Here is a 27,947-nt window from a genome sequence, read left to right as displayed (position 1 = left end):
TAAAGTTGAGAAGTTAGAAATGAAATGAAAATAAATTCTGTCATTTATTCCTTTTAGAATATTGTGTTATTATTAGGTGTTAAGTATCAAGTTACATTTTCAAAATTCAATATAGTTTTTATTCTGAAATCGCAATATTTTAAAATTTTCTTGGAAAGGAAAACGCAAAATTAAATTTAAATATTACCATTTTCTCCTTCGAACTTGCGAAATAGTTAGATACCGTATTATCCAATGTTCTGTTACCTGAATTCAACAATGTTACAAACTTTTTTTATCATTTGTCTCTGAGTTCTTATTTCCAACTATAACCTTTTTTTTTTACTTTTATTTGAACTTATTTTGTTTGATGGTTCTTGTGATTTATTCATTCTGGATATAAGAAACAAGGTGCTGAGCATCAGAGATGAACACTCTGGTGCTATGTTTTCAGCAATGAAATCTCCTCTTCCTACACCGAAGTTTTACCAGGAAAAATCATTTTCATCAAAAAAGGTAAATAATCTTATACTCTTTTACGGAAATTATTAAGTATTGTATAAAGATTTACATTTATTATTTTGCATAATAATAATAAGTGTTTACATAAGAAGTATAAAACAAATTAGTTGCATTAAAATTCATTTAATGGTACAGTAACAATTAAAAAGAAAAATAATACTTCAGCAAATATATCTAGATAATGTCTTCATAAATGATTTTGTATTTATCTGTAGAAAAATAAATTTATTACTCCTTTTATTAGAAGCATGAATCTCATATTGTACCATATTTCCTTATTATAGTGTTTTTCAATAACAGAATATGATTATTTAATATTGCTACTATTTAGATTGCATATTCTGATATAAAAGATAGACTTTATTTCTGTTTATGTTAACAGATTGCTGATGAGTTTAGAATCATTTTAGCTGACAGATTTTTAAAATTATCCTTTTTAGTAGATTGCATGTTTCAACATGATTTCTAAGTAACATCTTCAGCTTTCAACTTATAATATAATAAGTTTCATCTCTTAAAGGCAGCCTAAAGCCCAATTCCAGTTATTGTTAGGATTTTAAATTTTAATGGATTTCTTATATTTAAAAGGATATATATATATATATACTTTTTTCTTCTTTCTTTGAACATCTAGTCGATAGTACTAGTTATGAACGTATGAATTTTGAGTATTAATATTCAAAATTATTTTAAATTGGATGTAAAATATTGTTCTATTATTATAATTCTAAAACAATTTTTTGTAATTAAAGAAGTATTTGACAATAATTAATTTTTTTCACTTCTCTGAAATCTTTTTGCAAATTCATGAAGTACTAGACGCTATTGTTAATTTCTTTCTCTGTCTTTTTTTTTTTCCTACTTATTTAAACATTAGGTATATCAATCTTTTTCTAAACTAGCTGCTACAATTATTGGCTTTTTAAGCTGTTAAAAAACATGATCATTGAATGTATTTATTTTTTTAAAGAATGTCACTTTGTTATTTGACGAATCCAAAAAAAAAAAAATAAATAATAATAATAATAATAAATTTAATCATATCTTTGTGCTACCAATTACTGTGAATGCAAATTATATATATATATATATATATATATATATATATATATATATATATATATATATATATGAGATAAAAGTAAAAATTCTATTTTGAAGTTATCATTTAAAGAAAACAATTTTTATAATCTTAACATTGGCAAAAGAATGTGATTAAATGTTATAATAGATGAATTTGAATTTCAGAGCTGCACATTTGGCATTTTTTAAAAATAATGTAATCCTAGGCAAATAAACCATAAATTAGATTTTTTATTTTATTAAAAAGTTCACTGGCAAAGCCTTGTTTTCAAGCAACAAATGAAAGAAAATTTATCGTCAACTTATCAGTTTATTATAGTTGAAAACTGTATATTGTATTTAGAAACTTTGTTAAAAATAAAGAAACATGTATAAAAATGGAACTAAGAGATAGTTAAAGAAATAGTTTTTTTGAGTTGCAAGATAGTGTAGAAGCAATATAAATAATCATGTGTGAAATAATTGTAAGATAGAACCACCATTAATTTCCATATGTAAATTATAGCAATTGCCTATCTGAGGACAGTTAAGCCTATTTTTGTGTTGTATTATACTTTATGTTTGATGCCTATTTCTTTTGCATTTTTCATCTGACTGAATGGAGTTTTTGTGGAAGGGATTTTTGATCATGGATAATATTTTGCATTTCCATTAATGAGCGTTGTGTTGAATAAGTGCAACCATAAAAACATATTTGCTTATAATTAACTGTTGTTTTTCGACATCAAGAAATAAGAGTGCCTTTCGGCATCAAGTAATTTCTGTACCACATATGTTAGCATTTTATATATTTAGATTCCTCATATGGATGGATATTATTGCTAATATTTTCTTTTGGTGTTTTTTCTTTCCTTTTTATTTTGTGCCTGTTTAAAATTTCCCATACATTCGACAAAATGCTCTATACATTTATAGTAATATTAAATGCAAGAAATTAATTTGTTTAATACATTAAAGATACACACTTCTTGTAATTTCCTCAAAAAATTTTTTTGGAGGGAAGGACAACATTTTTCTTATATATTTTGACATGTATCGATTGCCACAAAAATTTGAAAAATTCATTCATGCAATCTTTTTATGTAATTAAAAAAAAGGATAAAGACCATTTTCCACTTTTTTTGTATATTATTGATTAAAAATTCAGTTGGTAAGCAGGTGATTTTTTTTTTCATTGTAATTGATGGACTGAAAGATAAAGCAATTTGATATCATTGTATCATTTTTTTTAGTTTGATACACTGATTTCATTTTTTTTTGTTAATAAAATTATTATTTAGTTCTGATTTGTAGGTTGGGGAGAATCCATGGGAAAGTAGCAAACCATTTCATTTTTAAGCAATCTGCCAATGTGCATATGTTTTTGTACTGTTTTTTTTTTAGAGTAAATCTGACAAAAAATTTTGCGATATGACTGATTGTCTAAAAGTTGGTCTAGATTGACATGCATCTTTTAGTATTAGTTAATATACTTGTAATAAAGGGGTAGTATTTTGCATAATTGATGTTTATTTGAAATTCAATAAATGATTTTTTCCCCTAATCATAAAACTTCTTTTTATATTGATTATATTTGAAAGAGTATAACAGTTTTTCACATACAGTTAAGAACATATTATGCTGTAAATAAAGAAAAGAAAGCAACATTCATTTTCAGGATATTAGATATATCTGAAGAAAGTCAAGAAACTTCAAACAGCAGAAAGGATGGCCTTCTTTTAACTTGTTGCAGATAAATATTAAAATATTTTTATAATTTGGTAAAATTTAAAGAAATGGAAAACTCTCATTGTGGCTTCAAAATCTTAAAACAATATAAAAATTTAAGATTAAGGCTTAACAGTATGTAACAGTTGTGTAAGGCCATCAAACTTGTATTTTTCCTACTCAAAATTGTGGAATATAATATTAAATGTAAAAGAAAGAGAACCCATAAAAAATTTATCATCTGTAATATGTCTAGATTATAAATTTTTGCAAATAAATAAATAAAAATATAAAAAAATTAATAATTGCATTTTATTTTTTAGCTGAAGATTTTACAAAACAGGTAATTTGGTGATTGGTAAAATTTTCAGCTTGATGTTCTAACTTTTTTTTTTTTTTTTTTTTTTTTACAAAAACTACTTCCATTAAGGATAGATGCTGATTGGTTAAATGACTGTTTTATATTTTAAATTCTCATTACTGAATGTGGGAAGCTTTATAAACGGAAACGAATAATAAAAATGTATCCTTAATTTTTCTTATGTTGATAGACAGCCTTTTAATGTTTTTGCTCTAATGTTAAAGTTTAAAATTTTGAAATTACTTTATTTCTTGAATATGAGCTACAAAAAATAAATCCAGTTTCTTTTTCTCTTTTATTAGTGTTACTTTTTCATTTGTGGGGTCTCAGACAAATGTCTATTAAATCTTTATGATGGAGATTATTGCTATTTCATTAGTGCCAACATTCAAGCTTGGAGTTTATGAAATTAATGGGAAAGTTCTCAGTCTCTTTTAGCTTGATTACTGATTTATGCATATAATATGCAGAAAGCTATGAGTTGCATCAATATGCTGAGTTAAATATTGTATATGATCTTAATTCAAATAAAGGACATACTTGGACAGAAATTAAATTGTAAAATTAAATATTCCATGTAATAAAATTATATTAAAATTTATTTTGTCTATTGGTAGTGCTGAACATAGTAGCCTGCTTGTAATTACATTAGTTTGAATTGTCTTTGATTTTACTTAGTTTTGTATATGCCTAATATGGATTTTAGGTGTTTTTCCTAATCTCTTCAAAATAGCAAAATCTCACCAAACATACTAACTCTATTTATGAAAGTTGTCAACATTTTCAAATTATACTAATCTATTTTCAAACATACATCTTTTAAATAAGATTTCCTTAACCAATGCATTTATTTATATTTTGGTAAATGATGCACTAACAGAAAAATAACATTCTATCATGTAAATGCAAAAGTTTCATGTTATCATTGTTTTGACAACATGAAACATTGTATTGACAACATTGAGTCCTTTGCGTTAAAAATTATTTAAATATTTGTGATTTCTGAAGATTTGTTTTTCAATTGCAGGAAAGACTTCCTCGTTCAATTGTGAAGCCTCCACCTACACCTCGAGTTAGGTATTCATCTCTTGGTAGGTCAGTGAATTCAGATCGCCATTCATCACATAGTAAATCAATAAATTCTGATCGTGCTCAGAGCATCAGTTTTTTAGATTCGAAGTCATGTATCCTTTTAAATTGCACTGGTAATAGATCTTAAATATAATAATTTTCTTCGATCATTTAACATAACATTAATGTTGGAATGGTAATATTATATTTATTAGACTATTTTGCTTCTTTGTACTTTTCCAAGACCTTGCTTTTAATAAAATAATCTTGTGTATTAATTGCATATCAGAAATTAATTAGGGGGGGATAATTGTTAATAGACTCTTTTGAAACTAAAACTTGCCAATAGCATGCAATTAATATACATTTACCATTATCACTGTGATAAAAAATTTCTGTGATTGATTTTGAAATAAAATATTCCAATATAATATGAAAATAAAAGTTCCCGTATAATATTGAAATGTGAACAAATTTAATATCCTGAGAAGTTAGCAAGAAAATTCATTTTATATTTAAATATATATGTATATGTATAATATACTAATCTTTTATTCTTTAAATATGCCTCTTTAATATTATTTCTGGAAACAAAATAATGTTCTATTCCAATGACAGTAATTTTTTTCGTCTTTCATATCCAATGCAGTGTTTAAAAGTTGTTTCCTTCTTCAATATAGTGTTAACAATTCTTTAAAGTTGTCTTAGAAAAGGTCTATATTTATTGGACACTGTCAGTGGACAAAAAGAAATCTAAACATTATATTGTTTGTAGTAATAAATTATTTAGCCTTTCAAAGCAGAATTAAAATAATAATAATAACGAAGAGCAGTTAAATTTCTGAAGTTTCAGAATGATGAATGCATTATTTGCAGTGTGTGGAATGATATGCAGAATGAGAAAAATTGATTTTTAAAACTGCATCCGGTCACATTAATGTCCCAAATAGTCTGCACTGAAAAACATACAGGTCTCATTAACTCTCTGAACCTGGCTAGACAATTTTCAAATCCTGAAAACCTGAGGTAATTTTTCATGCATGAAAACAGAATAGAATCATCCTTGCTTTATCTGCAGTTGGTCGCAAATTTCCCTTCACCCTCAAATTCTGGTTATATGCCTGAATCACATTTTTATCAATTGGGATAGTTTAGGATGAGTTTGGTGTCATAAAATAAGATCAAACTATTAATATTAATATGAATCATCCATCTATGCTACAACTTGACTGGGATTTAAGTGCCCCAACTGTTTATGTAAGTTATCCCTCTCTCTCTCTCTTTTATATGGTGTTGATAAAAGAATCTCAATATATACTGGAATTTTTTTTCCTTGACCTTTTCTAAGCTTTATCATCAAATTATGATTCAAACAGTGACCAACTATATTTTCACCAGTGCTTTGAAGTTATATGCAAACTTGGATCTGGATCATTTGGAGATGTAAGTAATAAGCTTTAGTCATATATGTTTGTTTTTTTTCAATTATAGTTACTCATTCACTGTTTTTTACTTGATATTATGTTTATAATTTTGATATTAATCCTTAAATTTCTGAAACATTTGAATTCTATTTAATAAACATATCAAAGCCCATAAAAAATTTATTTAAAAAAAATTAATTACAATTTTTTCTTATTGTTCTAATGGTAGTACCAAAACAATTTAATTTGCAGTGAAAGTTTATTCACTTAAAATAATATTGAACAATGCATTTGACATTAAATGAAAGTGAGCATTTATCACAGTTATATTTTCTTTATATATATATATATATATATATATATATATATATATATATATATATATATATATATATATATATATATATATATATTAAACTTTTTACTTTTATTTTCTCTTTTGATTTAACTTTTCTGCATGATGCTGTAAGTTTTTTAAAATCAAAACTTACTACAGATTTCTCATTTCTCCTATAAGTGCCTTATATTTTTATATAAGGTTTTTATTTAAGGTATACCAAATAAAATCTCTTACAAAGCAAAAAGGTGCCTTTTTATTCAAGATTTTATATATAAATATATTGTTGATATATAAATATTCCTAATTTCTTTGTATTTATCATTATTTAAATACTATTTATTATAGTGCAGTTGCATTAAAATTTTAGTGTGTATGCCGCATTTTTCATTCATGATGTTAGCTTTGAAGAAGTTAATACTACATTTAATAGATATATGACCATGTGTCAGAATTATATATTATTTATTGCTATAGGAAATCTATTACTATTATTTGAAAATGCAATATTTTAAAATATTGCCTTTATGCAATCTAATTTTTTTAAATATAAATTTGTTTTAAATGCATGCAATCATGTTTCTAGGTTTTTAAAGTAAAATGTTTTGAAGATGGCAAGTTTTATGCTGTCAAAAAAGCTAAGGAACCTTTTATTGGCAAAGCAGACAGGTATAATATTTTATTTGTTTATAATACCGAGTTTTCGCTTTACAGTGCCTTCAAATTTTATAATATTATGGAAAGAATGTGGGAAAACTCTTTTACATAATGTTTGAATTTCAGTTTGACATGATCAGCTAAATTCAAACATAAAACTTAAGGCGATTAAAAAATTAATAATATTTTCCTTTGTTTTATTCCATCAGTGTTTAGTATGTTTTTTAAGATTTCAAGAAGTTATAATAATTTGCGGGGGGGGGGGGTGTTTTTACACGTGTGTGTGAAAGGATTAGATTAGAAGTGGAAGACTATTATACCTTGGTTTACTTTATTTTTTTTTTACTCTAAAATCTAACAATTTGCATTTTTTAAAAAGAATTTTAGTTGCAGGTTTCCTATTTTATGTAGTATCTATTAAACTTTAATTTTCTTTATCTATAAACAATAAAATATGTTAATTTAAAAATAAAAAAAAATATAAATTATAATGGAATGCTAAATGACCTAGCAAGCAAACCTGAAGCAAGATGGCCTTGCAGCTTTGTTGTTAGTCTAACATACGATAATCTTTATAGCAGTTGTTTGAACTTACAACGATCGTGTTGTTTCACTTTTTAAAATTTACTACAAAAGTTGATATATATATTTGAACAATTCTTGAAGATTGTAAATAAAAAGATATAATTCTTCAAATTTTTTTTTTTTATAGAAAAATAAATTTTATTGCTATAATAACAAAAAACACTTGAATAGTTAATCATAGATTTCTTCTTAGTACTAGTGAGTATTGATGAGATTTTAAAATTGTTTGCTGCCAGATTACAGTTCATCCTGAGGTATAGATCAATAATCCAATATTCAAAAATCTTCCTTGTATATATTTCAAATCTTGCAGTTCTAGATTTAAAAGTCTGTTGCATAAAGAATCAAGAAATGTAATGAACATTAATTATTAGCAGAAAGTTACTTATATGCAAAATTTGAATTCATATTATTTAATTCTGATTTATTTAGCATATTTAAGGAATCTATCCAGAAGATAAATCAACAGAAAAGTATGCTAAAAAAGAAATTTCTGTGAAACATATATTGTTAAAGGGAAGTTAGAGCAATGATATGGTGTCACTTAAAATGTTTACTTTTTTTCTTTTTTTTTTTTGCTTATATAATGTAAACTCTGAATTAATATTTTTACTTGTAATTATAATGCACATAGTGACTTTTTTTTGTTGTTTTATTTCTATAAGTTTGATACATCTATTTTTTTCTTTCTGACTCCTGAATCCTTTGATCATTAATCCTTTAAATGTAATTTGCCATATTTTATGAAAGTTTTTTTCTCTCTTTCATTTAAGAAATGTTTTTATCTTCTACCTGATAATTTATTTTTGTAATTTTAGGGAGAGGAAATTACAGGAAGTACAAAAGCATGAACAATTACCCAGTCATCCAAACTGTGTAAAATTTTATAAGGCTTGGGAAGAAAAACAAATACTTTACATCCAGATAGAATTGTGCAAATGCAGGTAAAATAAGAATAAATGCATATATTTTATCATATGAATAATTGTTGGAACCATAAGTCATTCATAGAAGAAACATGTGAATACATGCAAATTTCCATTTTTATTGTTTTTAATTATTAATTTATAAAATATTAAGCATTTATTTGTTTTTGAAATGCTTTAATGAACTTAAATGTATTTTCTTCCAGTGTTGTCAGAAACTGTTTTAAACTTTTGTGTGAAATTTAAGTGATTATTCCATGTTTCTGGAAGTATCATAAACATAAATGCAACTAACTACACTAATAATATACAATGTTTTGAAAAATTTGAAATGTCATCACATTTGGAGTGATACCTTTTTTATCTGTCGATTTTAAGACGTTTCTATATTAGCATATAGCTTAATTAAGCTTCCTCTTTCTTGTTGATAATGGGTTTTGGGGCCATGGTATCTACAATTTGATCTTTCAGCAACAGGGAGACATATTTAATAGACATGCTTAAATTGGGAAATAATTCAATGTATCAGAGAGTGGAATATCAAAGTTCTTGAAGAGATATGTTGATTAGGGATGACTGCCGAAGTTTCCCAAGCCAGAATTCCTCGTTGTACTATGCCTCTCTCTCTCTCTTTCTCCCTCTCTCATTTTTTTGTAGGAACATCAAGCATCTTTCATGTGTCAATGCCTTCCTGACAGCTGTAGGCATTGCATGCAAGCTTTGTGCAAATCTTAAAATCCTCTATTTCCATTGTCAGGCATAGACTTTGAGCAGCTAGACTGAATGGAAGACACTCCTTCAAGCAACTGATGATCTCTACATATAATCACAAAGCATATGTGGAATGGATTAAAATGTACACTGACTGGACCAAGATAGAGTGTGATGTTTTTTTTTTTAGTGATGAAAGCATATACATGTTGTTTTGTACAGATATAATATAGTGGATATAGTCTTGTTTCGTCTCCAAGTACTAGATTCCAACAATGAAGAATGGAGGTGGAAATGTCCTGGTTTGGAGATGTATCTTTAGCTTTGGCATGCATTCCTAAGTTGGATGCAGGGGATGATGATATTCTTGAGAACACCATGTGTCTCAAGAATGTCTGCAGTTTTCTTGGTCGTGACTTCATTTTCCAACAATATAATGACCCAAAGCCTTAATCCAAGAGCTTTAAGAACTGGTTCTCCCACCATCATATGACACATGGTGTCATATGATGGTGGGAACCCAAACATTATCGAGGCGGTATTTCCAAACTGAAGCACTATCTTATAGGGGAAAAAATGCAAGGAATGTCAATAAAAAGAGGAAAAAGACACCTTCCTCTTACCATCCAAACTCTTTTTGACTCTATGTCTTGTAGATACCATGCTATTACTGATGCTAAGGAATTTGCTTCCAAGCAATTTTCAATAAGCTTGTTAATCTTTTGACACCCAATTTGAGTACAAGATGTATATTCAGGATGGTTGAACAGCTAGGTGTTTATTTCTATTCCCTTTTTAAAGAGAATCATAAAATGGTGTGGAGCAATCTTATTATTATTATTATTATTTTGACAATCGTTGCTTCCTGTCCTACAGTCACTATGGATTGATGTCTGTACTAAGTGCTCGAGGACAGGTGCTTAATTTACATTAGGCTTTCTGCTTGCTAACCGCAGAATGTTCTTGCAGAAATACATAATATCCAAAAATGCTAATTCAATAAGAAATTAATTAGATTTTGCTTGCTAACATTAATGAATTTCATTTAAATTTAAACAGTTATGAATGATAATTCAAATTCTTTTGAGGTTGTTATCTACTATGTTAGAAATTATGGTAATGCAAGACAAAATATCAGGAATTATGTAAAAAAGTATATAATGAACTTTGGAGGGTGGGGTGGAGCTGAATGTGTAACAATATAAAATATTTTTTGAAACTCTTTCTTTTACCTACCAGTATTTAAAACAGTCTTAATTATGAATAAAATGACTTAAATATTTATACTCGATTAAGTTTTATGGATCAATAAAAAATGTGTTTTGTTTTTTCAAAATATATTTTTTTCAATATAGACTATCTTTTAGGATTCAATCTTTTATCTATCTGTACTTGAATTAGTCTTTAATTATATATAGAATTTTTTAAACATGAATATTGAAATCAATCTTACAGATCATTTGAAGTTTGTCTTCAATGTACTGTTTAATTCAGACAACATTATTTTTTAAAAAATGCTATTAAAAATTCCCATTGATTAGAAAATACGTGGTTTAGTTGCTATATTCATTAAAATTCTATATTTCTTATTTTTAACATTTATATTTCATATTTGATGACAATTTTAGGCTTGTAAAAGGCATTTGAAAGGAAATTAAAGGTCTCCATAGCAGTATATCTACAATATTTAAGCATAGCAAACTAGCAAGAATTCTTTGTCCCCCAAATAAATATTATTTGTCATGTGTTGCTTCTTATTTTATCATTTTGAATTCTGAAGTTTTTGGTAATTTTGGAATTTATTATAGAAATAACATTTTTTTTCTACTCATATATATTTTAATCTTCTGTGCTAGAACTTTATTCTATTTTTGATACTAATAAATTAATCTGAGCAACTGCTCTGGAATTGAATTTCTTTATATTTACATAAATAAAATACCCTTAAATTTTAGCAAGCATAATACAGTATTTAGAGTAAGTTATCTAGATTAAAAAAACTTTTAAAACAAAAAGAATTTTTGAATAATTGCATTTTTAAGACTGAGCAATGATTTTAAAATGGCATCCCCATCTGATTAAAATTTAAAATCATGGTTCTACATGAAATTTGTCTTTTAGTAAATTGCAAATTATTAACATAACACTACGGTGCAAAATGAAATTTCTATGGGAATTATAAGGTGTTATCATATTTGTATACAAGCTTTTTACAATCAACAAAGATTTGGGTATTAAAAAGCATGGCTATACAAGAACATTCCAAGATACATATGAAAATGGTAAATAGGGGAGGGAAATGTTTATCTTCATGTCTTTATTTTCGATTATTTTATATTTTTGAAGAACTAGATTTCAACAAACAGAAGATTTCAAAGGATTAAATTTTGCATATATTCATTTAAATAATTAACTAATTCATTTTTTCCTCTCTAAACAAATACCTAAATATCCACATTGTCTAACAATTTCAGAAAGAAAGATTTCATTTTTGGGTGAGTTAGAGCCAGAAAATATGAATTTGACTGGTATTGTATATATAAAAGGTGCCCCTGAATTTGTGGGACAAACTTTAAGGATAAGTAAAATGCATATAAAAAAGGCATTCCCTCCCCCCAAATAATAATATGGTATCAGAAATGAAAAAGGTAGATGGAAAGAACAAGAAATATTGAGGAAATAGGGGGGGGGGGATTTGTGATTAATTATTTACATATTTTTAGAGCAGACAATATACAAATTTAGTGATGTAACATAAATAAAGACGCATTTTTTGGAAGAAAAGTATTGAGCAGGATTATTTAGTTTGCATTTCTGTGTGATGGAGCAATTTACATTCTGTGAGAAAGCAGACATTCATAATGGAAGGTTAGCATTAAGCTTGTTCCATGAATGCTTCCCCAATGCCTTCCTCCCATTTACACCTTTGTGAGAACGGTTTATTTCATGTTAAGAAACTGGATGTGGGATACTCGATCCTCGAGATTTCTTGTTATTTTGTTCTGCACTTTTCATTTCCTACTCCATATTGCTGTGCAAAAAATACTACTTTATATTTATTTCACTTATCATTAAAGTTTGGCCTATGACTACAAGAGCAACTTATATATATTAACTGTTTTAAAAAATGCTTAATTTTTGACTACTATAAGTAATTTTTTGACAGTTCTGTTCAAAATAAAATGCAGTTTTCTTTTTTTCTGTGTTTGTGTTTTCTGTAATACACTGGTGTAAGAAATTAAGAGAATTTGCATATTTTATCGAATTGCTTGAAAAGAACTGAACTGAAGGAAAAACCACTGCTTCTAGATAAAAATGCAAATGTTGTACGGCTAATACATAAGCGTACACGTGTGTGTAAGTGGAGCCAGCAGAAAAACAGGCTTTATAAGCGCGTGGAGGGTAATACGAATTTCGTTCGCTTTCACACATCGGCGAATTTCTTGGGGTTATCTTACAGCAATCGGTGAAATTCGCATCGGAACAGTAAAAATGAGTAACCACCAACGTTTAGATGATGAAATGAGGTGGCGAATTGTGGGCAGGTTAGAGGCAGGCCAATCGCAGGTCCAGATATGCAGAGAGTTTCATTTAGCGTCCAGCGTCGTGTGTAACCTATGGAAACAGCTCCAGGATACTGGAACCATCGGGAGAAACCCTAGGCAAGGTCGTCAAAGAGCCACGACGGTCAGAGAAGATCGCCATTTGTACATTTAAGCGAGGCGTAATGGAGGGGTCACAGCTTCTCAGCTCTCTCTGGACCTGTATGCAGCCACAGGAACCCATGTATCAAGGGTGACTTGTTCCAAGAGACTGAATGAGAGAGGATTGTTTGCCAGAAGACCGGCTGTTTGCGTCCCACTCACGTCTAAGAACAGGAGAGTCCGATTAACATGGTGCAGGCAACATAGTGATTGGAGTATGGAGCAATGGGCAATCGTTCTGTTCACCGACGAGTCTCGTTTTAGCCTAAACACCGATTCTCGCCGTACTTTCATATGGAGAAAGCCAGGGACCTTCTACCTAACATCCAATGTCCGCGAAATCGACATTTAGGGCGGTGGTGGTGTAATGGTCTGGGCAGGCATCATGTTAGATGGCCGCACACCTCTCCACGTCTTTGACAGAGGCTCTGTGACTGGTGTGAAGTATAGGGATAAGGTCTTGGAGCCCTATGTTCGCCTTTTCTGGGGTGCAGTGGGCCCCGAGTTCATCTTAATAAACGATAACGCGAGGCCACATAGAGCTCTTCTGGTCGACGAATTTTTCGAGGTCTCCAGACCTTAACCCTTTAGAGCATGTCTGGGGAGGGCAATTGCAACTCGCAACCACCCTCCGAGAACGATCCAAAAACTGAAAACAGCGTTGTTGAATGAGTGGGACCAATTGCCACATGCACTGATAAACTGCCTTATTTCCAGTATGACATCACATTGCAAGGCGTGTATAGCTGTAAGAGGGGACCATACCTCCTATTAACCCATTTCTTTTGTGTATTCTGCAACCGCTGTTTCAGACCTTCAGACTTTCATGAGTGTTACGCACAAACATGTGTGTCTATTATAACTGTTGAATGTTTATTATGTTTCCATTGTATCAACCTATGTTCATACCAAATTTTATTAAAATCTGTCCAGTAGTTCTGGAGATCGTAAATCAAACATGAAAATTCTCTTAATTTTTACACAAGTGTAAATGATAGCATACCTGTGTGTTTCATATTTTCATCAGAATATCAGAGAAACATGTTTTTATATCATACATAAGAAAAAAAGATGATTTTAATGGTACATTTTATGTAAATTAAATTTGTTTAATTAAAGATTTCTGTGTGAATCGTAAAATCAAATTTTCTACTTTATTTGAATAATTTTCTTTTTGAGGAATCTTATTTGTTCAAATGTACATGAGTGAAAAATTATTACAATGATGGATTGCCTGCAAGTCAGAACAGGCTTTTCAATACGCCCCCCCCCCCTCTCCTCCAGCAAAAAAAAACTCTTCTGATCTAGCTTCCTGTTAATTTGCCTTCCATATATAGAGAAGATATATAATTTCTTTTTTTTCTCTCCCCCCCCCCTTCTCTTGGAACATAAAGATTTATGGTATTTATAATTTCTGTAATGTTGCTATTTTTGAAGTGAAAGAATTGGTATCTTTTTTCCTGGTTAGGTGTAGGATTGCTAATCTTGCCTTTCAAAATAGCAGTATTATTTTATAACTATCCCATATCAAATTTTGATTCTTCATTTTTTTTCTTGTATTTATCAGCCAGCTTTAGTTGTGTCAAATAGAATTTGGACTTTCTAAAAATAGAGCTTTAAAAAAAAAGAACCATAGAAATGACTGTTCTAAAAATTCTTATATTTTAATATTATAATACAAATATTTTAAAAATTAGTTTTTAAAAGAAGACATTACTGATTTCCTGAGGAGAAAATGTTTTAATATGCTTCAAATTGCACAGTTTAATTAATATGCACAGTTTAATGATGTTTCTTTTCCTCTAGTTTAAGTCAGTATGCTGAGGAAAACCATAATATAACTGAAAATGTTGTGTGGTATTTCTTATGTGATTTGTTGCAGGTGAGTAGCTTTTAGAATTGTTTTTTTATTGTTCATAAATTGCATTATTGTTAAACTGTATTAAGTACCTCCATAATTTTATTTTCAGGCTGTCAAGCATTTGCATGATCATAATCTAGTCCATTTAGACATTAAGCCAGAAAATATTTTTATAACTGAAGATGGTATCTGTAAACTAGGAGATTTTGGTCTTGTCCATGATATAACAAAAGTAAGTTCATAAATACTCTAACATTCTAGAAAGCTAACAGTTTGTATAATCAAGACTGTGAAAGTAAGTTTGTATATGCTGACCATTAAAAGAAATAAAATCAACACGATCTAACCCTTTGCACTTAAAAGTGTTTACACTCAAATTGTTTTAACAAAGTAACTGGTTACCAAGAGTCATCACTTAAATGCAAAAATTAACTGCAAAGTTATAGTTTTATAAATTAAGTGAAAATATTATAAGAACAGTATTATTATTGCTTTTATTTATATGCTCATATATGCAGTATTATTATGCTCTTATTTTTCAGAAAGTTTTGGAACATAAATTGTTACTATATGTATGGGGTCTTTATTATCTTTTGAAAATATAACAGTAAAATTTGTAATAATGAAAACCAAATCAAACTCATGATCATTACCTGTAGCTAACTTCCTGCAAATTTTAAAATCCAGTAATATTATACAGTAAATAATATTTCTATTATAAGGTTGTTATTAGTGTAAAAATTATGCTGATTTTTAGAGTCTCAAAGTATGAGTGGTTTTGACATGAAATGGTTTGATTGAAATTTTTTGCCAATTGAACATAGACAGCATATAAAGAAAATACACCCATAAGTATAAAAAATATGTATCAGAAATTTTAAATGAATGCTGATAAGCATTTCAATCACTACTTATTGTATGAGTTTGATTGGAAAAGTACTGAAATCCTAACTTGTGGAAACATTTATGAAGCAATATAGTTGATAATAAGGCATCTTGCTAGTTTCAAATTGTAAAATAATTTTTTTAATGCTCAGTCATGTTTTTGCAAGTTCATCAGTGATTTCGATATTATTATGGAACTTCAATTCCACCAAGTCCGTAAAGTCACCGGGTTCATTTGTAGTTCGTGTATGGTGTGAAAACAATCAGCAGGCCACAATAACGAATGGTAACAAGTGTAACTTTTATTACACTCGAAGAGACGACAAATATACAGCTGAGACGAGCACAAGACAGCACACAATAACAAAAAGTAGCCCACAAGTAGTAATCGGTAGCAATAACAACTACAGCACACAAAGCGGCTAGACAGAATTCAGCAAGAGAAGGAATCTTCGTAGCTTCACTCTATGGTCTCTCCATGCGGCTGTAATTCTCCACCGCTTCCTCGCTTTAGTTGTATCCAACTACGATACACTACTACATGACTGGCTACTCCACACAGGACTCGATGCTGCTTCCACAATAAACACCTGAACTCGGCACACATCTCAGTTCAGCAATCTCTTGGATTCCGCACAACGCTGGCTCTTTGTTTATTCGTTATCCCCTTGACAACTTGATACTTGATTACAACTATAACTCCAACTCACCTCAGCTTGCCTTTTATAGTTCCTTGGAGGCAGGCAGAGGAGGTTCTGGATCAGTTTGGCGTATCTCGGTTCCCATTAGATGAGCTCTGAGTCCACTGACGCGGCATCCGATCAGTACCCAAAAGAGCTGATTCTAAAATGGTCTTTCCAGTGATTGAACTAACCGTGCTGGGAAGCAGCATTGCAGTTGTAACAATATAGATTCTGGATCAAATAATATTGAATGAGAACATTATTTTGTTGAAATATTAGCGAAACTGTTATCTACATGCAGAACAGCATTCGAAAGATAAATTCATATGTTTGCAATGAATTTTTAGTGAGTTTCTCATCAGCTCTGTTAAAAGCAGCTGCAAAGGAGAGTTTGTTTGTATTTTCTAATTTTAGAAATTATGAAAATTGGATGCTGTGTATAACTTTGAAGAACTATTTTTTTGTAAGAGGGCATTCCTCTAAGGAATCACTGTTTTCAACTGTAATTTATGTCTGTTTTTATTATTATTATTATTTAGTTTCAGTATAAATTTGTGATATTACAATTTTGGAAAATTAGACATGTCTTGATGCAAGTAATCAAGATAATAAGTTTATTGTAATGAATAGCACTTTATGTAGAGTCTGAAACTGGCTGTTGCTTGATAGACTCTTGATATGAACAATTTACTTCAATGTTCTTTTAAACAATCATCACATTAAGCCTGTTCTGTTAATTTTTTACAAATAGATCTTTCTTCATTAAAAAAAAAAAATCCTTTGAAAGATATTTATTCTGGGGGGGGGGGCTATTCCTCTTTGACTCTGCAAAGGCTGATTTGTTTAACCATTTAGTAAAAAAAAAAAAAAAAAAAAAATGTTTAAAATGTTTAATATTATTTCTTACATTATATTAATAATTTGAAACTAAAAGTAACTGACAATGTAATTTTCTTTTGAAATTTCTGAACTTAATAAATTATTATTTTTGAGCAAGGGGCAGGGTAATTCAAATGAATGTAAATTCAGCAAAATTCAAATGAATGACTATGATAAATCAATTAAAATTTTTGAAAAATGCTTTATAGATAAAACAATTAATTCCAAATTCAAATAATGAAATTTAGTTGCATTAATTAAAAAAAGAAGATAATCTTCTATTGACTCAATTCAAATTCGCTCTCTCAAAATTTTAAGAATAAATAAATTAAATCTAATTTTTACTGATCTGTAAATGCAATTATTGAAATAAACTCATAACAACACTGAAATAGTTTGGAATGTTGTTTAATTTTTTTATAAAAAGGATATAATTAAAAGGTATTTGAATCCTCATTACTAGAACCAGTACGGGAGAGTATTTAAAAAAAATAACCTTGAAGGATGACGAAATATTTATATATTTAAAGATTAATAAAATAATCTTTTTTAGAGGCAATACTTTTATAGTCATACTGGATCTAGCTGAAATGAGTAAAGCAGTTAATCTCTAGCCATATTTTTTTTGTATGGTTTTATATTTTTATTACTTGTCCAGCTGATATACGTTTTTAAATATATTTTATTGGTGACATTTTTTTATTATTATTCAAAGGGTATTTGTATTATTTAAAATAAAGATGTGAAATTATAATGTTTCATTCTCTTATAAATATCTTGTGCTTTATGATTTGTTAGCCTATTTCTGATGCTTGCGAAGGTGATCCAAAATACATAGCTCCAGAAGTGATGGAAGGGAAATTTACTAAAGCAGCTGATATTTTTAGGTAATATCTTTAATAAAAATTGTATATATTTGCAATATATCTGTTTTGTTCATAGAAATGAAATTCAGTTGACTATTTTATGAATGTACAATGGATTCTTTTGTATGTTGAATAGCTTGGGCATCACTATCCTAGAAGTAGCTGTGGATCTTGATCTTCCTAATGGTGACGAAACTTGGCATAAATTACGGAATTTACAGATTCCTTTGAGTTTTTTAAGAGGTAAAAAAAAAAGTTTTAAGTGACTATATAAGACAAAATATTTTGTTCATGTGATGGAATTTTTTCGTTTAGTGTATTTTATCTCTACTTATTAATATGAAAATGTCTGAGCTAAAAATACAATCAAAGATAATGAAGAACTCATGAAATGTATTATACAATTAAATGAAAAGAAAACATTCTGCGGTGAGATCCTCAATCTCAATGGGTATTGCAGGAAATTTTGTCCCCAATGTTTAAGATGCAAATTGCCTAGTAAATTACATCCAGTATAACTTACAATTCTTTTCTTTGAATCTTGATGTTTGGATATAGATAAAGTGATCGTGCAGGCCATAGATTTTACAAAACAGTATTGTCAGGTATAAAAACTGAGCGCACTGCTTCCATTTAAGTATATGCTGCTGTGCCATTCTGTTAGTAATAAACAAATTGTCAACTGTCTGAAGTTCTACAAAAGATTGGAAGATGTTAGCAATATAACAGACTGACTTCACTATGTACCTGAAATAAATGGATCCATTGATTTACACAGCACACTGCACTCCTATCTTAGCATCTTGTAGCAGTAATTTGAATATTTGTTGAGGATTTTAAACAAGCAGTATCTCAAGTTTTGTAAATTAACATAGCTACTGAGTTGGTACTGGGTAAATCATTTAATCAAACTGCATTTTGACCATTTCAATCAAAATTTCCTACAATATTTGTAGAGATGGAAGAACCCACATGTCCTTTGATTTTGTAATCCTTTGCTTCCTTCGGGTTTAGCTTATCTTGATCTAACATTATAATTAGTTCATTTAATTGAGATATCAGCGATCTGGAGTCAGTGCCAGTTGGAGAAATTATTAGATTTTAATTACTACTTATGTAATCATTGCTCAGCAAATCTATTAAGACTCAAACTCAATGATTTGTTGTTGAAATGTAAGGAGTGAGTATACCAGTTGTTATATTGCCTATATATCTTTATTATGGAGAATACATGATAGTTAAAGATAGCTGTGTCTCATGTTATTGGAGTAATTTTAAAATAGAATTAACTAATTTAATCAATCACTTGAAATTTTGATGACATTATGTTGTTTATATTCTTATATATAATGCTATGTAACATTTATTATTGAAATTATTTGTATAAAAATGAATATTACTTTTCTAGGCTTAAGTTTTCAACTAAATCAGGTTATTACTATTATGATGGAACCGAATTATGAAAAGAGACTCTCCGTTGATGAAATTCTAAAATTAGATATCATACAAAATGTGAGTATACATAGTTTGTATCCGTAATTGAATCAAATATCTAAAAATGTATAATTACAATATAAATAATATTTTAATGATTTTCCAGATGCTTAAAAAAAGACGAAAGATGATCCAGTCTTTGGAATTAGTAAGCATTATTAACATAAAGTATTATATTTGTTTAAATAATTGATTATAAAAAATGAAAGGTTCATTAATGCATTACCTTTAATTTAATATTTTTCATTGATTTCTTTAAATTGGGTTATTAGAGCACTGTTCTGACTGTTGTAGCATATTAATGCTGGTTTGAAAAGCCTTACTGTGAAAATATAGAATCTAGGAGTTAATTTAAATACTTATCTTTCAAATGTATGGTACATTTCTGCTATATTATCCATTGCAATTTAGCAGAAATTGTTACACAATCTTGTTACTTTACATAAATCTTTCATGAAATTCTTTTATTATGTTTTTAAAAGTGAAAGTATATATTATTGGCTATTTTAATAAGACGCTATCTATTACACATAGTTAAATGTAATAAATTTGATTCACATTTGTTAAGTATTTTATTTTTTATTTTGTAAATGTGCATTTGTACAATTTTATATATTTGCAGTTGTGGCATGCATGCATGTGTGTGTTTAGAAGTTATGTTTAAAGAATATATTAAGCTAGTGTTTTGAATATTGAAAACACTAGCTATTGATATTGCTTTTTTTAAAAATTAATTTATAAGATTCTATCAATTTATATTGGTATGAGCAGAAATTTTAATATGAATTATCTTTATAGAAAAAGAAAACAGAAACATCTGGAAGTGATCGATCTTTCTTTTCTGACTGGAGCTCGAGTATATCTGATGGTAATTAAATTACTTTCATTTGTATTGTCTAGGTTGTAGGTTCATATATCAACGAGTTGTATCATATCATAAATAATACAAATGTGGGCAAAATGTCAAACTCTTAATTTGTGCCTGATATCTAATTTCTAAATAATTAGACAAAACATATACTTCCAGTTGAAAATATGCTTTAAAGAAAGTTTTTTAAAATTATATTTTAATCAATAAATGTATTAGTGAAAATATTATGAAATCTAAGTTTTATACTTCCCTAGTCTTATGACAGAGATTTCAAAGTCCTTAAAAATCATAGAAAATTCCTTAAATTTTATTTTGGATAAATGCTGAATTCTTGTTTTGGTGTTTGGAAAATTGTAGAAATCTGCATTTGGGGGGGGGGGGGAGGTTTGGTTTACTTTGAAAATTTTACCAATAGAAAGGTAATATGAGAATGCTGTCCATCACCTATCTTTTCTTTTTATGTAATTTATAGGAAGGGGAAGAAATAAGATGGATCATCATGACTGCCTATAAATCTTAAACAGACCCAGCAGCTGGGGATATTGCAATTACTCTATCCATTGTGTTTTCATAAGGCTTAAATGCAGAATTGAAATAGTTTTTGTAATGTAATCAAAACGATTATTCATATAATTTCAATGTATTCAAAATTTCAAACTTCTTTTAAGAAATGAACCCAAAGAAAAGAATGTTCTTCTCTAGTTCAACAAAATGATCTTTCTGTCTAGCTACAAGATTATGTACTGTGACTCTAATGAAACAAATATTGTTATTTAAAAATTCCTGTCCTTTTCATATGGTATGGCCATTGCAAAGATATCCAAATTTTATATTGTTACTCGTGCTAAGAGCTTACATATTCTGAAATATTATTTGCCTAATGTTATCTAATCATATTTTAATTATTATTTAACTTTATAATTTGTTTTAGAAATTATGGCCTTTATTTATACTCAAAGTACTTGTTTTCTATTTTATTATGAAATAATATAATTATATCACTTCTTATGACTTTTTTTAATAGCCTGGATATTAATATATCTGAGGTGTTGTATTTTATTCTCAATATTATATATCAGCTATAAATTTTTTTTAAATGCTTCTTTAGATGTTTTTGAAAGTGTACCTATACTAATGGATGCTTCAGCAACAAAACTTTGCAATGAAAAAAGTCTTTCAGTTGATGAACAAGTAAATCTTAGCAACAGTTTCGAAAATTCAAGGTAAAAGAGATTATTTCTCGCTCATTTTACGTAGAGATTATTTCTTGCTCATTTTATGTATTTCAAGAAATTTAAGGCAAAAATTTATCTAAAAAAATGTTTATCTAACTTTTATTTAAATGCTCTTAAGAATGTTTGATCTTATAGCAATTTACAAAAACAACTTTTTAATTGGCTTTAACATTATTGAAAATTCTTTATATAACTTCATTTCCTCCTTAAATGATAGAAAAGTATTTGCATTTTAAAACAAAATCATTTGGATGCAAAGAAATATGTGTAAAGATAATCCTTAATAACAAAGTTATTATTTTTTTAAAAAAACTCATTATACAAAACATATAAAATGAAATATAGAATTGGTGCAATAGAAGATGTTATTTTTTAAGAGCTTTTAAAGATGTTCTTATACTGTATACTAATTTCTAAACTGCTTAAAGAAATATATTACTACAAATTCCTCAAGTGCTTTAAATGACATCTCATTTTGCTTGATTTGAATAAATGTATTTCTGAAAATATTACAAAACCTAAATTTTTGTGCAGTCATCCAGTCCCGTTAAATATATTTATAACAATACTTTGAGACATTGGCATTAAAAAGAGTGGGAGCATGTGTAGGGGGAGGGAAAAAACTGATCAAATTTTAAAACCTGTAAATATTGAATTTAATTGATCTTCAACCATTTCTGTGGCTTTCTTAAGGAAGATCCACCAACCATAGACCAATTCTTCTTTGAAACAGCAGTTTGATTCTTGACATGAAATAATGAAATGCAAAGCTTCATAACCCAGGGAGTTTTAATCATAGAGACATCTGGAAATTTTTTTGTTTTCAATTTTAATGTGTGAAGAATATTTTTGTAAATCTGATTGATATGGGGAACTATATAAAGATTTCTAATTTTGTTAAGCAGTTTATTTATTCCCTTAAACAGGAGATTTTTTTTTAATAAAATGCAGTTCACATAAAATATTATTTAGAGCATGTTTCCAGCTGGAAATATCTGCTTATCCTTAGCAGTTTAGAAATTAGTTCTGAGAAGTGATTGAGTGGATAACCAATATTTTTAGAGTTTAAAAGAAATTAAGTAAATAAAAGTATTGAGTGGTTAGTTTCTGTGAAAATATGAATATATTTAATTCATTTAAAATATTTTATTTTGCTTCTTTATCTTTATGTAAATATTTGTGCGGAATCATGAAATATCTAAAAGTTTTAGTACCCTAAATAATATGCCATATATTTTTTTTTAATGTCAAATTTAAAAACATGAATTTTTTCCTTATTTAATTAAAGACAATGAATTCTGAAGAGAAAGAAAAAATGGAGTTTTCTAATTATATTATATCTCCTATCGGAAACTTTTCAATTTATTACAGAAATTTTTCATTTTATTACAGAAAATATTCAGAAGTATAAGAACAATTTATATTATACCTTATATCAGTGCTATTTAATATAATTAATCAAACCTTCAAGTAGTTTATGTTGCCATTCTACATAAATTATCAACCTGAAACATTATATTTTTATTTCAGACCGCGTTATGGTATGTCAACACCAAGCAGTTATCGTTTTTGGGCTGATTATCATACCTCAGGTTCACCATGCTTATCTGGACCCAGAAGAAAACAGTATGTTTGACAATTTTGTTGAAAAATAGTGTTTAAAATTTTATTTGCAATGTAATAAGTAAATAATCTTTAAACTATTAATTTTTTAAATTAAAAAGTAATGAAAGTATGAGTAAATAAAGATTATGTAAAAGATGGAGTAAGCAATTAAATTTATCATACTTTAACAAATATATCTTTAACTTAACTTTTGAATCAGTAATTTAAATAATTCTTAAAAATTGCTTAATTACATAAACTTTGGCTGTTTGGTGAAGGAATTTAATATTTAAAAACTTCCCTGTCTATAATTAAATAAGAATAAATAATTGGAAATTACTTTTGGTGCATTTTATATTAAAAGTTCAATATTATGGTAGGATGTCTCCTAGAGGTGACAGTAGTCCGGTGTTTACAAAAAGTCCTCGTTTACAACTTTTTAATGGCACCTCAGATGATGAAGATCCTGCTTCAAATCAACCAGCAAAAAATTTATTAAGTGTAAGTTTTTGTTTTTTTATTCTATCATAAATCATTATCATAAATGTTTTTAGCTTGTTGAAGCTATTATTATTACTTCAGTGAAAGAAAATATATGCATACTAACTTATGTCTAATTCTTGATTTGACATCAAAAATTTTTCTTACTTTTTATGAATATTACTATTGTTACTGACATATGACAAAATATTTATAGATTAAGACACTTGGTACTCTGTGCTCCAATATTTTGATTGTTTATGTTGCAATTATATTTAAATTGTTTTATTCCTTTTGTTTTATTACTTTTTTTTTGCATGAAACCAGCATCCAACATATCTATCTTTATATGTATAACTCTTACGTGGACCCAAAATTAGGGCGAATTGGTCAATCCCCCCCCCCCCACACACACACTTCAATCTTGCCCAGAAACATCAACATGCGGTTTGATAAGATTTCAAGCAAACGCTATTCTTGCATCTGTTTGAAAAAATTGTTTAACTAGAAATTAAGTGACAAAATTTTTTTTACGATGAGTTTAAGTCTTGCCGTATCGATCTTAAAACGAAATCATCGAAAAAGAGATGACAAGTCGAATGAAAATGCTCAAGAATTGTTCAAAAGAAGATCCAGTCGTAATGAACGAAATAGGGTTAAATGTTTATGTGTATAGAGCAAAGTTTCTGAACTACAGGAGCATAGTTGTGGGACTATGTCAAGACACTGTTCTTTTTGCTATGCATGTTACTGGGAAAAAGAAGTAAATTCAAGTGACAAATACACAAAATGTTGTCATGATAAAAAAATTGTTTTGGAACATTTTTTGAATCCACCGGAAATATTGAAAGAGTTGCTGATCAGCGATTCAATAGAAGGAAGAAACTACCTACCAGAAGCATATAAGAGAATATAATTCTGCCTTAGCTTTTGCTTGCATGGGAGCTTAAATTAAACCTCCTCTTAGAACAGGTCCGTATTACTATAAGATTTATGGTCAGATATACCACAGAGTTTCTCCTTTATACAGTGGTCATAACAAACCAGGTTATGGTCAGTTATATGTGTTTGATACCAGTGAAGCGACTAAAAAATGAATGGAGAGAAATGAAGGATGTTTGCTGTCTGTGATGGAAAGATTGGATTCTATGTTGAGAGCAATCAATCCATTCATCGAGAAAAATGCAATTATTACGCCTTAATTCTTTTCTTATTTTGTTAGTTTTGAAAGCATTCTAAAAAATTATCTTTCGATCATTCACACAATTATAACAAAATATTGCTATTTATAGGAGTTTTTATATCTTAGTTTTTTTTCTATTTTCTGAGCATGTATCTATGAGTACATGTGTGCTTCACACATTCATACACCTGTTCCCTTATGCAGAAACAGGAACTATACTACTGTTTTGACAACTGTAACACTAAATGGGAGAACTGCATTTTCTTTGCAGCCCATTGATATTTTGAGATATTCAGTACTTGTGACATTATATATAGCCTTTTTTTTGGGGGGGGAGGGGTTAAGTATTGACTCAGGGATAGTGCAATAATTTTGTCTCATTGTTCATGTCTAAGTTGTATAAATTGTGTTGAATTTATATTCCCCAGAGAAAGTTCTTTTAAAATTTCTAGTCATTATCATAAATGAAAGCAAACATCCCTGCAAGAACTTTTAACATCTTACCATGGAACCTATCAAAATGTCATGCTTTAATTTCTGTTCTTCATTGAATTGCACAATTTGACAAGCTGACTAGAAGCATTTTTCACATTATTGTTTTATATAAAACTTTTCTCGTTAAATTACTTCCTTTTGCTTTCTTTTACTTTTTGTTACATTTTGGAACTTTTTCACACCTCTTCTGAATCAAAGTCACATTTTAGCTGCATTTGGGGCTTGAAAGCTGAGTGCTGGAATGGTTGTTGTATTTACTTAGTATCATATCCTATATTTATTATATTTTTGTAATCTGTTCAAGCACTGCTGACTTCGACTGAAAATGATTTTTCCAAGCATTGATTTTATTCTGTAATAGTTTGGCAATTGATAATTCTTCTTTAAAAAATGTTGGAACTTTTGGTTGGTGTTCCTGTTGGATGTGGAAACAATTGATTTTGGCATCATTTCAACATCAAAAGTAGACAAAAAGCTCCAGCAAAGAAGTCTCTTCATACATCAAGATCAGAACTTATTTATGACCAATCAGTTAGAATAAATTTGGAAATTTATTGAAATAGAGATAGAGAATAATTCAAAATAAGCAATCTTAACAATTTAAATCACATTCATTAAATTCTCATTCAGTTATGAAAAAGATGGGAATAGATATACTTGATGTTCACTATATCATCATAATCATTATCTGTCAATGATTTAAGTAAGGTGAAAGTGCTGGAAGTATCTGACCTCCTTGGAAATTAGAGTTGAGTTGTTTTGTTTGCCATCATCTCTCCTCATTTCAGTTTCTGATTCATGTTTTGGAGACTGCCTGGAATGAATCATGTAGAGCCAATTCATTCTGGATTATATTTAAGTAATCTACATATAATGAATGTCCTACCTTCAGCAGTCTTCTGCAAGTATCTATAACCATTTTTTTGGCAATGGTGTTTAAAGCAATGAATATTACTTTCCCCATTATATATATTAATTAAATTTTTTCTTAATATTTACATCTTATATACCTTAAATCTGTTATTATGTGCTTTTCTGGGAGTAAGCAGCTTATTCAATCTGACAGTCTTTAGTTGTAACTATCTCTATGCATGCAGTATGTTTCCAATATTTATACAATAATGAATGCACATAATTCTAAAGTCATGTATTTCATGAGTGATGCTGAATATGTATAGTAAATGCTGTTTTCCCCATAAGGTTAGAAATAGTATTTGTGATTTGAAGATTTCAATGACAATTGAGAATAATAACTCAAAAATATTCAAATTGACCTTGACCTTGACCTTAGCATGACTTCTTGCAACATTAATTGCCATTTTTTATCCTTTAGAATTAAAAAAAAAGCATAAAATAACCTTCCATTTTCACACCTGTTGCCTACTATCAAAATGATTGTTCATGTTTATTACGATTATTTGAAACTGGGACTTTCTAATCTGGATTGCCTAAACAGTAGAAGTAAAAACCAAGAAGTTTTGTTTATCCCTTTGGCAATCTGAGCTCCTGATATGAGAACTTTATGAAACTTTGTTATCAATACTTTAAGTCTTAACTAAAATTTGTGAAAAATGTGATTGAGTTTTAAGAAATATCAAATTTGGAAACAAATATCACAATAATATTTTGATAATTCTCTATTTTGACATTTTGTCATAAATTCCATTTCTGATATCTCCAAAGTAAGTATGGATTCTTGTTTTATAGTATTTTATAAAAGACAACAATTTTTTATTTTTCATATTAATGTAAGTTGTATTGATTAATAACTTTCAAATGAAGAAATAAAAATTTAGGTATGTGTTTTAATTTATCATTAACATAATGATTACTAATGGAATGAAATCATATTCTTACTCACCTTATTCATTTTTCTCCTTTTTAGGTTTTTGATGCATTATCTCCGAGTTAAATGCGTTATGTTTTTGTAAAATTTCATCATTTCTTTCCTCCATGAACATTACAGATGTAAATATTGTACATTTTAATGTATGTGAGAATCTGTCTTTAATAGTTTGAAAAAGTTCTGTGGTTTTTGTGTAATTTTTAATGTTTTTCTGAATATTAGAAGTTAACTCTTTGTATAGTTTTTCATACATTAAAAAACATTACTTGATGTAATGCATTTTAAATGACTATTTCTTGTAAAGAAATTATAAATTTTACTTGATTAAAAGTAATTTTTTGTTATTTTTATAGCATAAATGATTGTTTGGTAGTGAAAAAAGTCTTATAAGATCTTACACAAACTTCTAAGTATTATTAATGTTGTACAGCTTTTATAAATCTAGTCGCTATATACAATCTTGGTACTTAACTATTTCATTTCTGACTTAGAAGGTA

At 28.3% G+C, this 27,947-nt stretch overlaps 1 protein-coding gene across 1 annotated transcript; it reads left to right on the top strand.

Moving 5' to 3' along the window:
- On the top strand, positions 1-27,919 carry LOC129969146 (membrane-associated tyrosine- and threonine-specific cdc2-inhibitory kinase-like). Its single transcript, XM_056083573.1, has 16 exons — positions 1-495; positions 4,680-4,836; positions 6,072-6,166; positions 7,071-7,153; positions 8,545-8,670; positions 14,874-14,949; positions 15,038-15,160; positions 18,174-18,262; positions 18,378-18,484; positions 19,650-19,753; positions 19,842-19,883; positions 20,534-20,603; positions 21,715-21,829; positions 23,372-23,467; positions 23,827-23,947; positions 27,490-27,919. Exons 1-16 carry the CDS (start codon positions 424-426, stop codon positions 27,514-27,516), a joined length of 1,503 nt encoding a protein of 500 aa, XP_055939548.1. The 5' UTR covers positions 1-423; the 3' UTR covers positions 27,517-27,919.
- Positions 27,920-27,947: the final 28 nt, after the last annotated feature.

Source organism: Argiope bruennichi, chromosome 5, assembly GCF_947563725.1.
Source record: "Argiope bruennichi chromosome 5, qqArgBrue1.1, whole genome shotgun sequence".
NCBI classification, from domain to species: domain Eukaryota; kingdom Metazoa; phylum Arthropoda; class Arachnida; order Araneae; family Araneidae; genus Argiope; species Argiope bruennichi.
Note: the sequence above shows the minus strand (reverse complement) of the source record. Positions and strands in the feature narration are given on the sequence as shown.

What these genes read in the sequence shown, in the direction of transcription:
- LOC129969146 (XM_056083573.1), top strand. Translation starts at nt 424, where the DNA reads ATGTTTTCAGCAATGAAATCTCCTCTTCCTACACCGAAGTTTTACCAG. An exon ending in AATTAGATATCATACAAAAT is followed by an intron (nt 19,754 to 19,841) that starts GTGAGTATACAT and finishes ATGATTTTCCAG; the next exon opens with ATGCTTAAAAAAAGACGAAA. An exon ending in AACAGTTTCGAAAATTCAAG is followed by an intron (nt 21,830 to 23,371) that starts GTAAAAGAGATT and finishes TTTTTATTTCAG; the next exon opens with ACCGCGTTATGGTATGTCAA.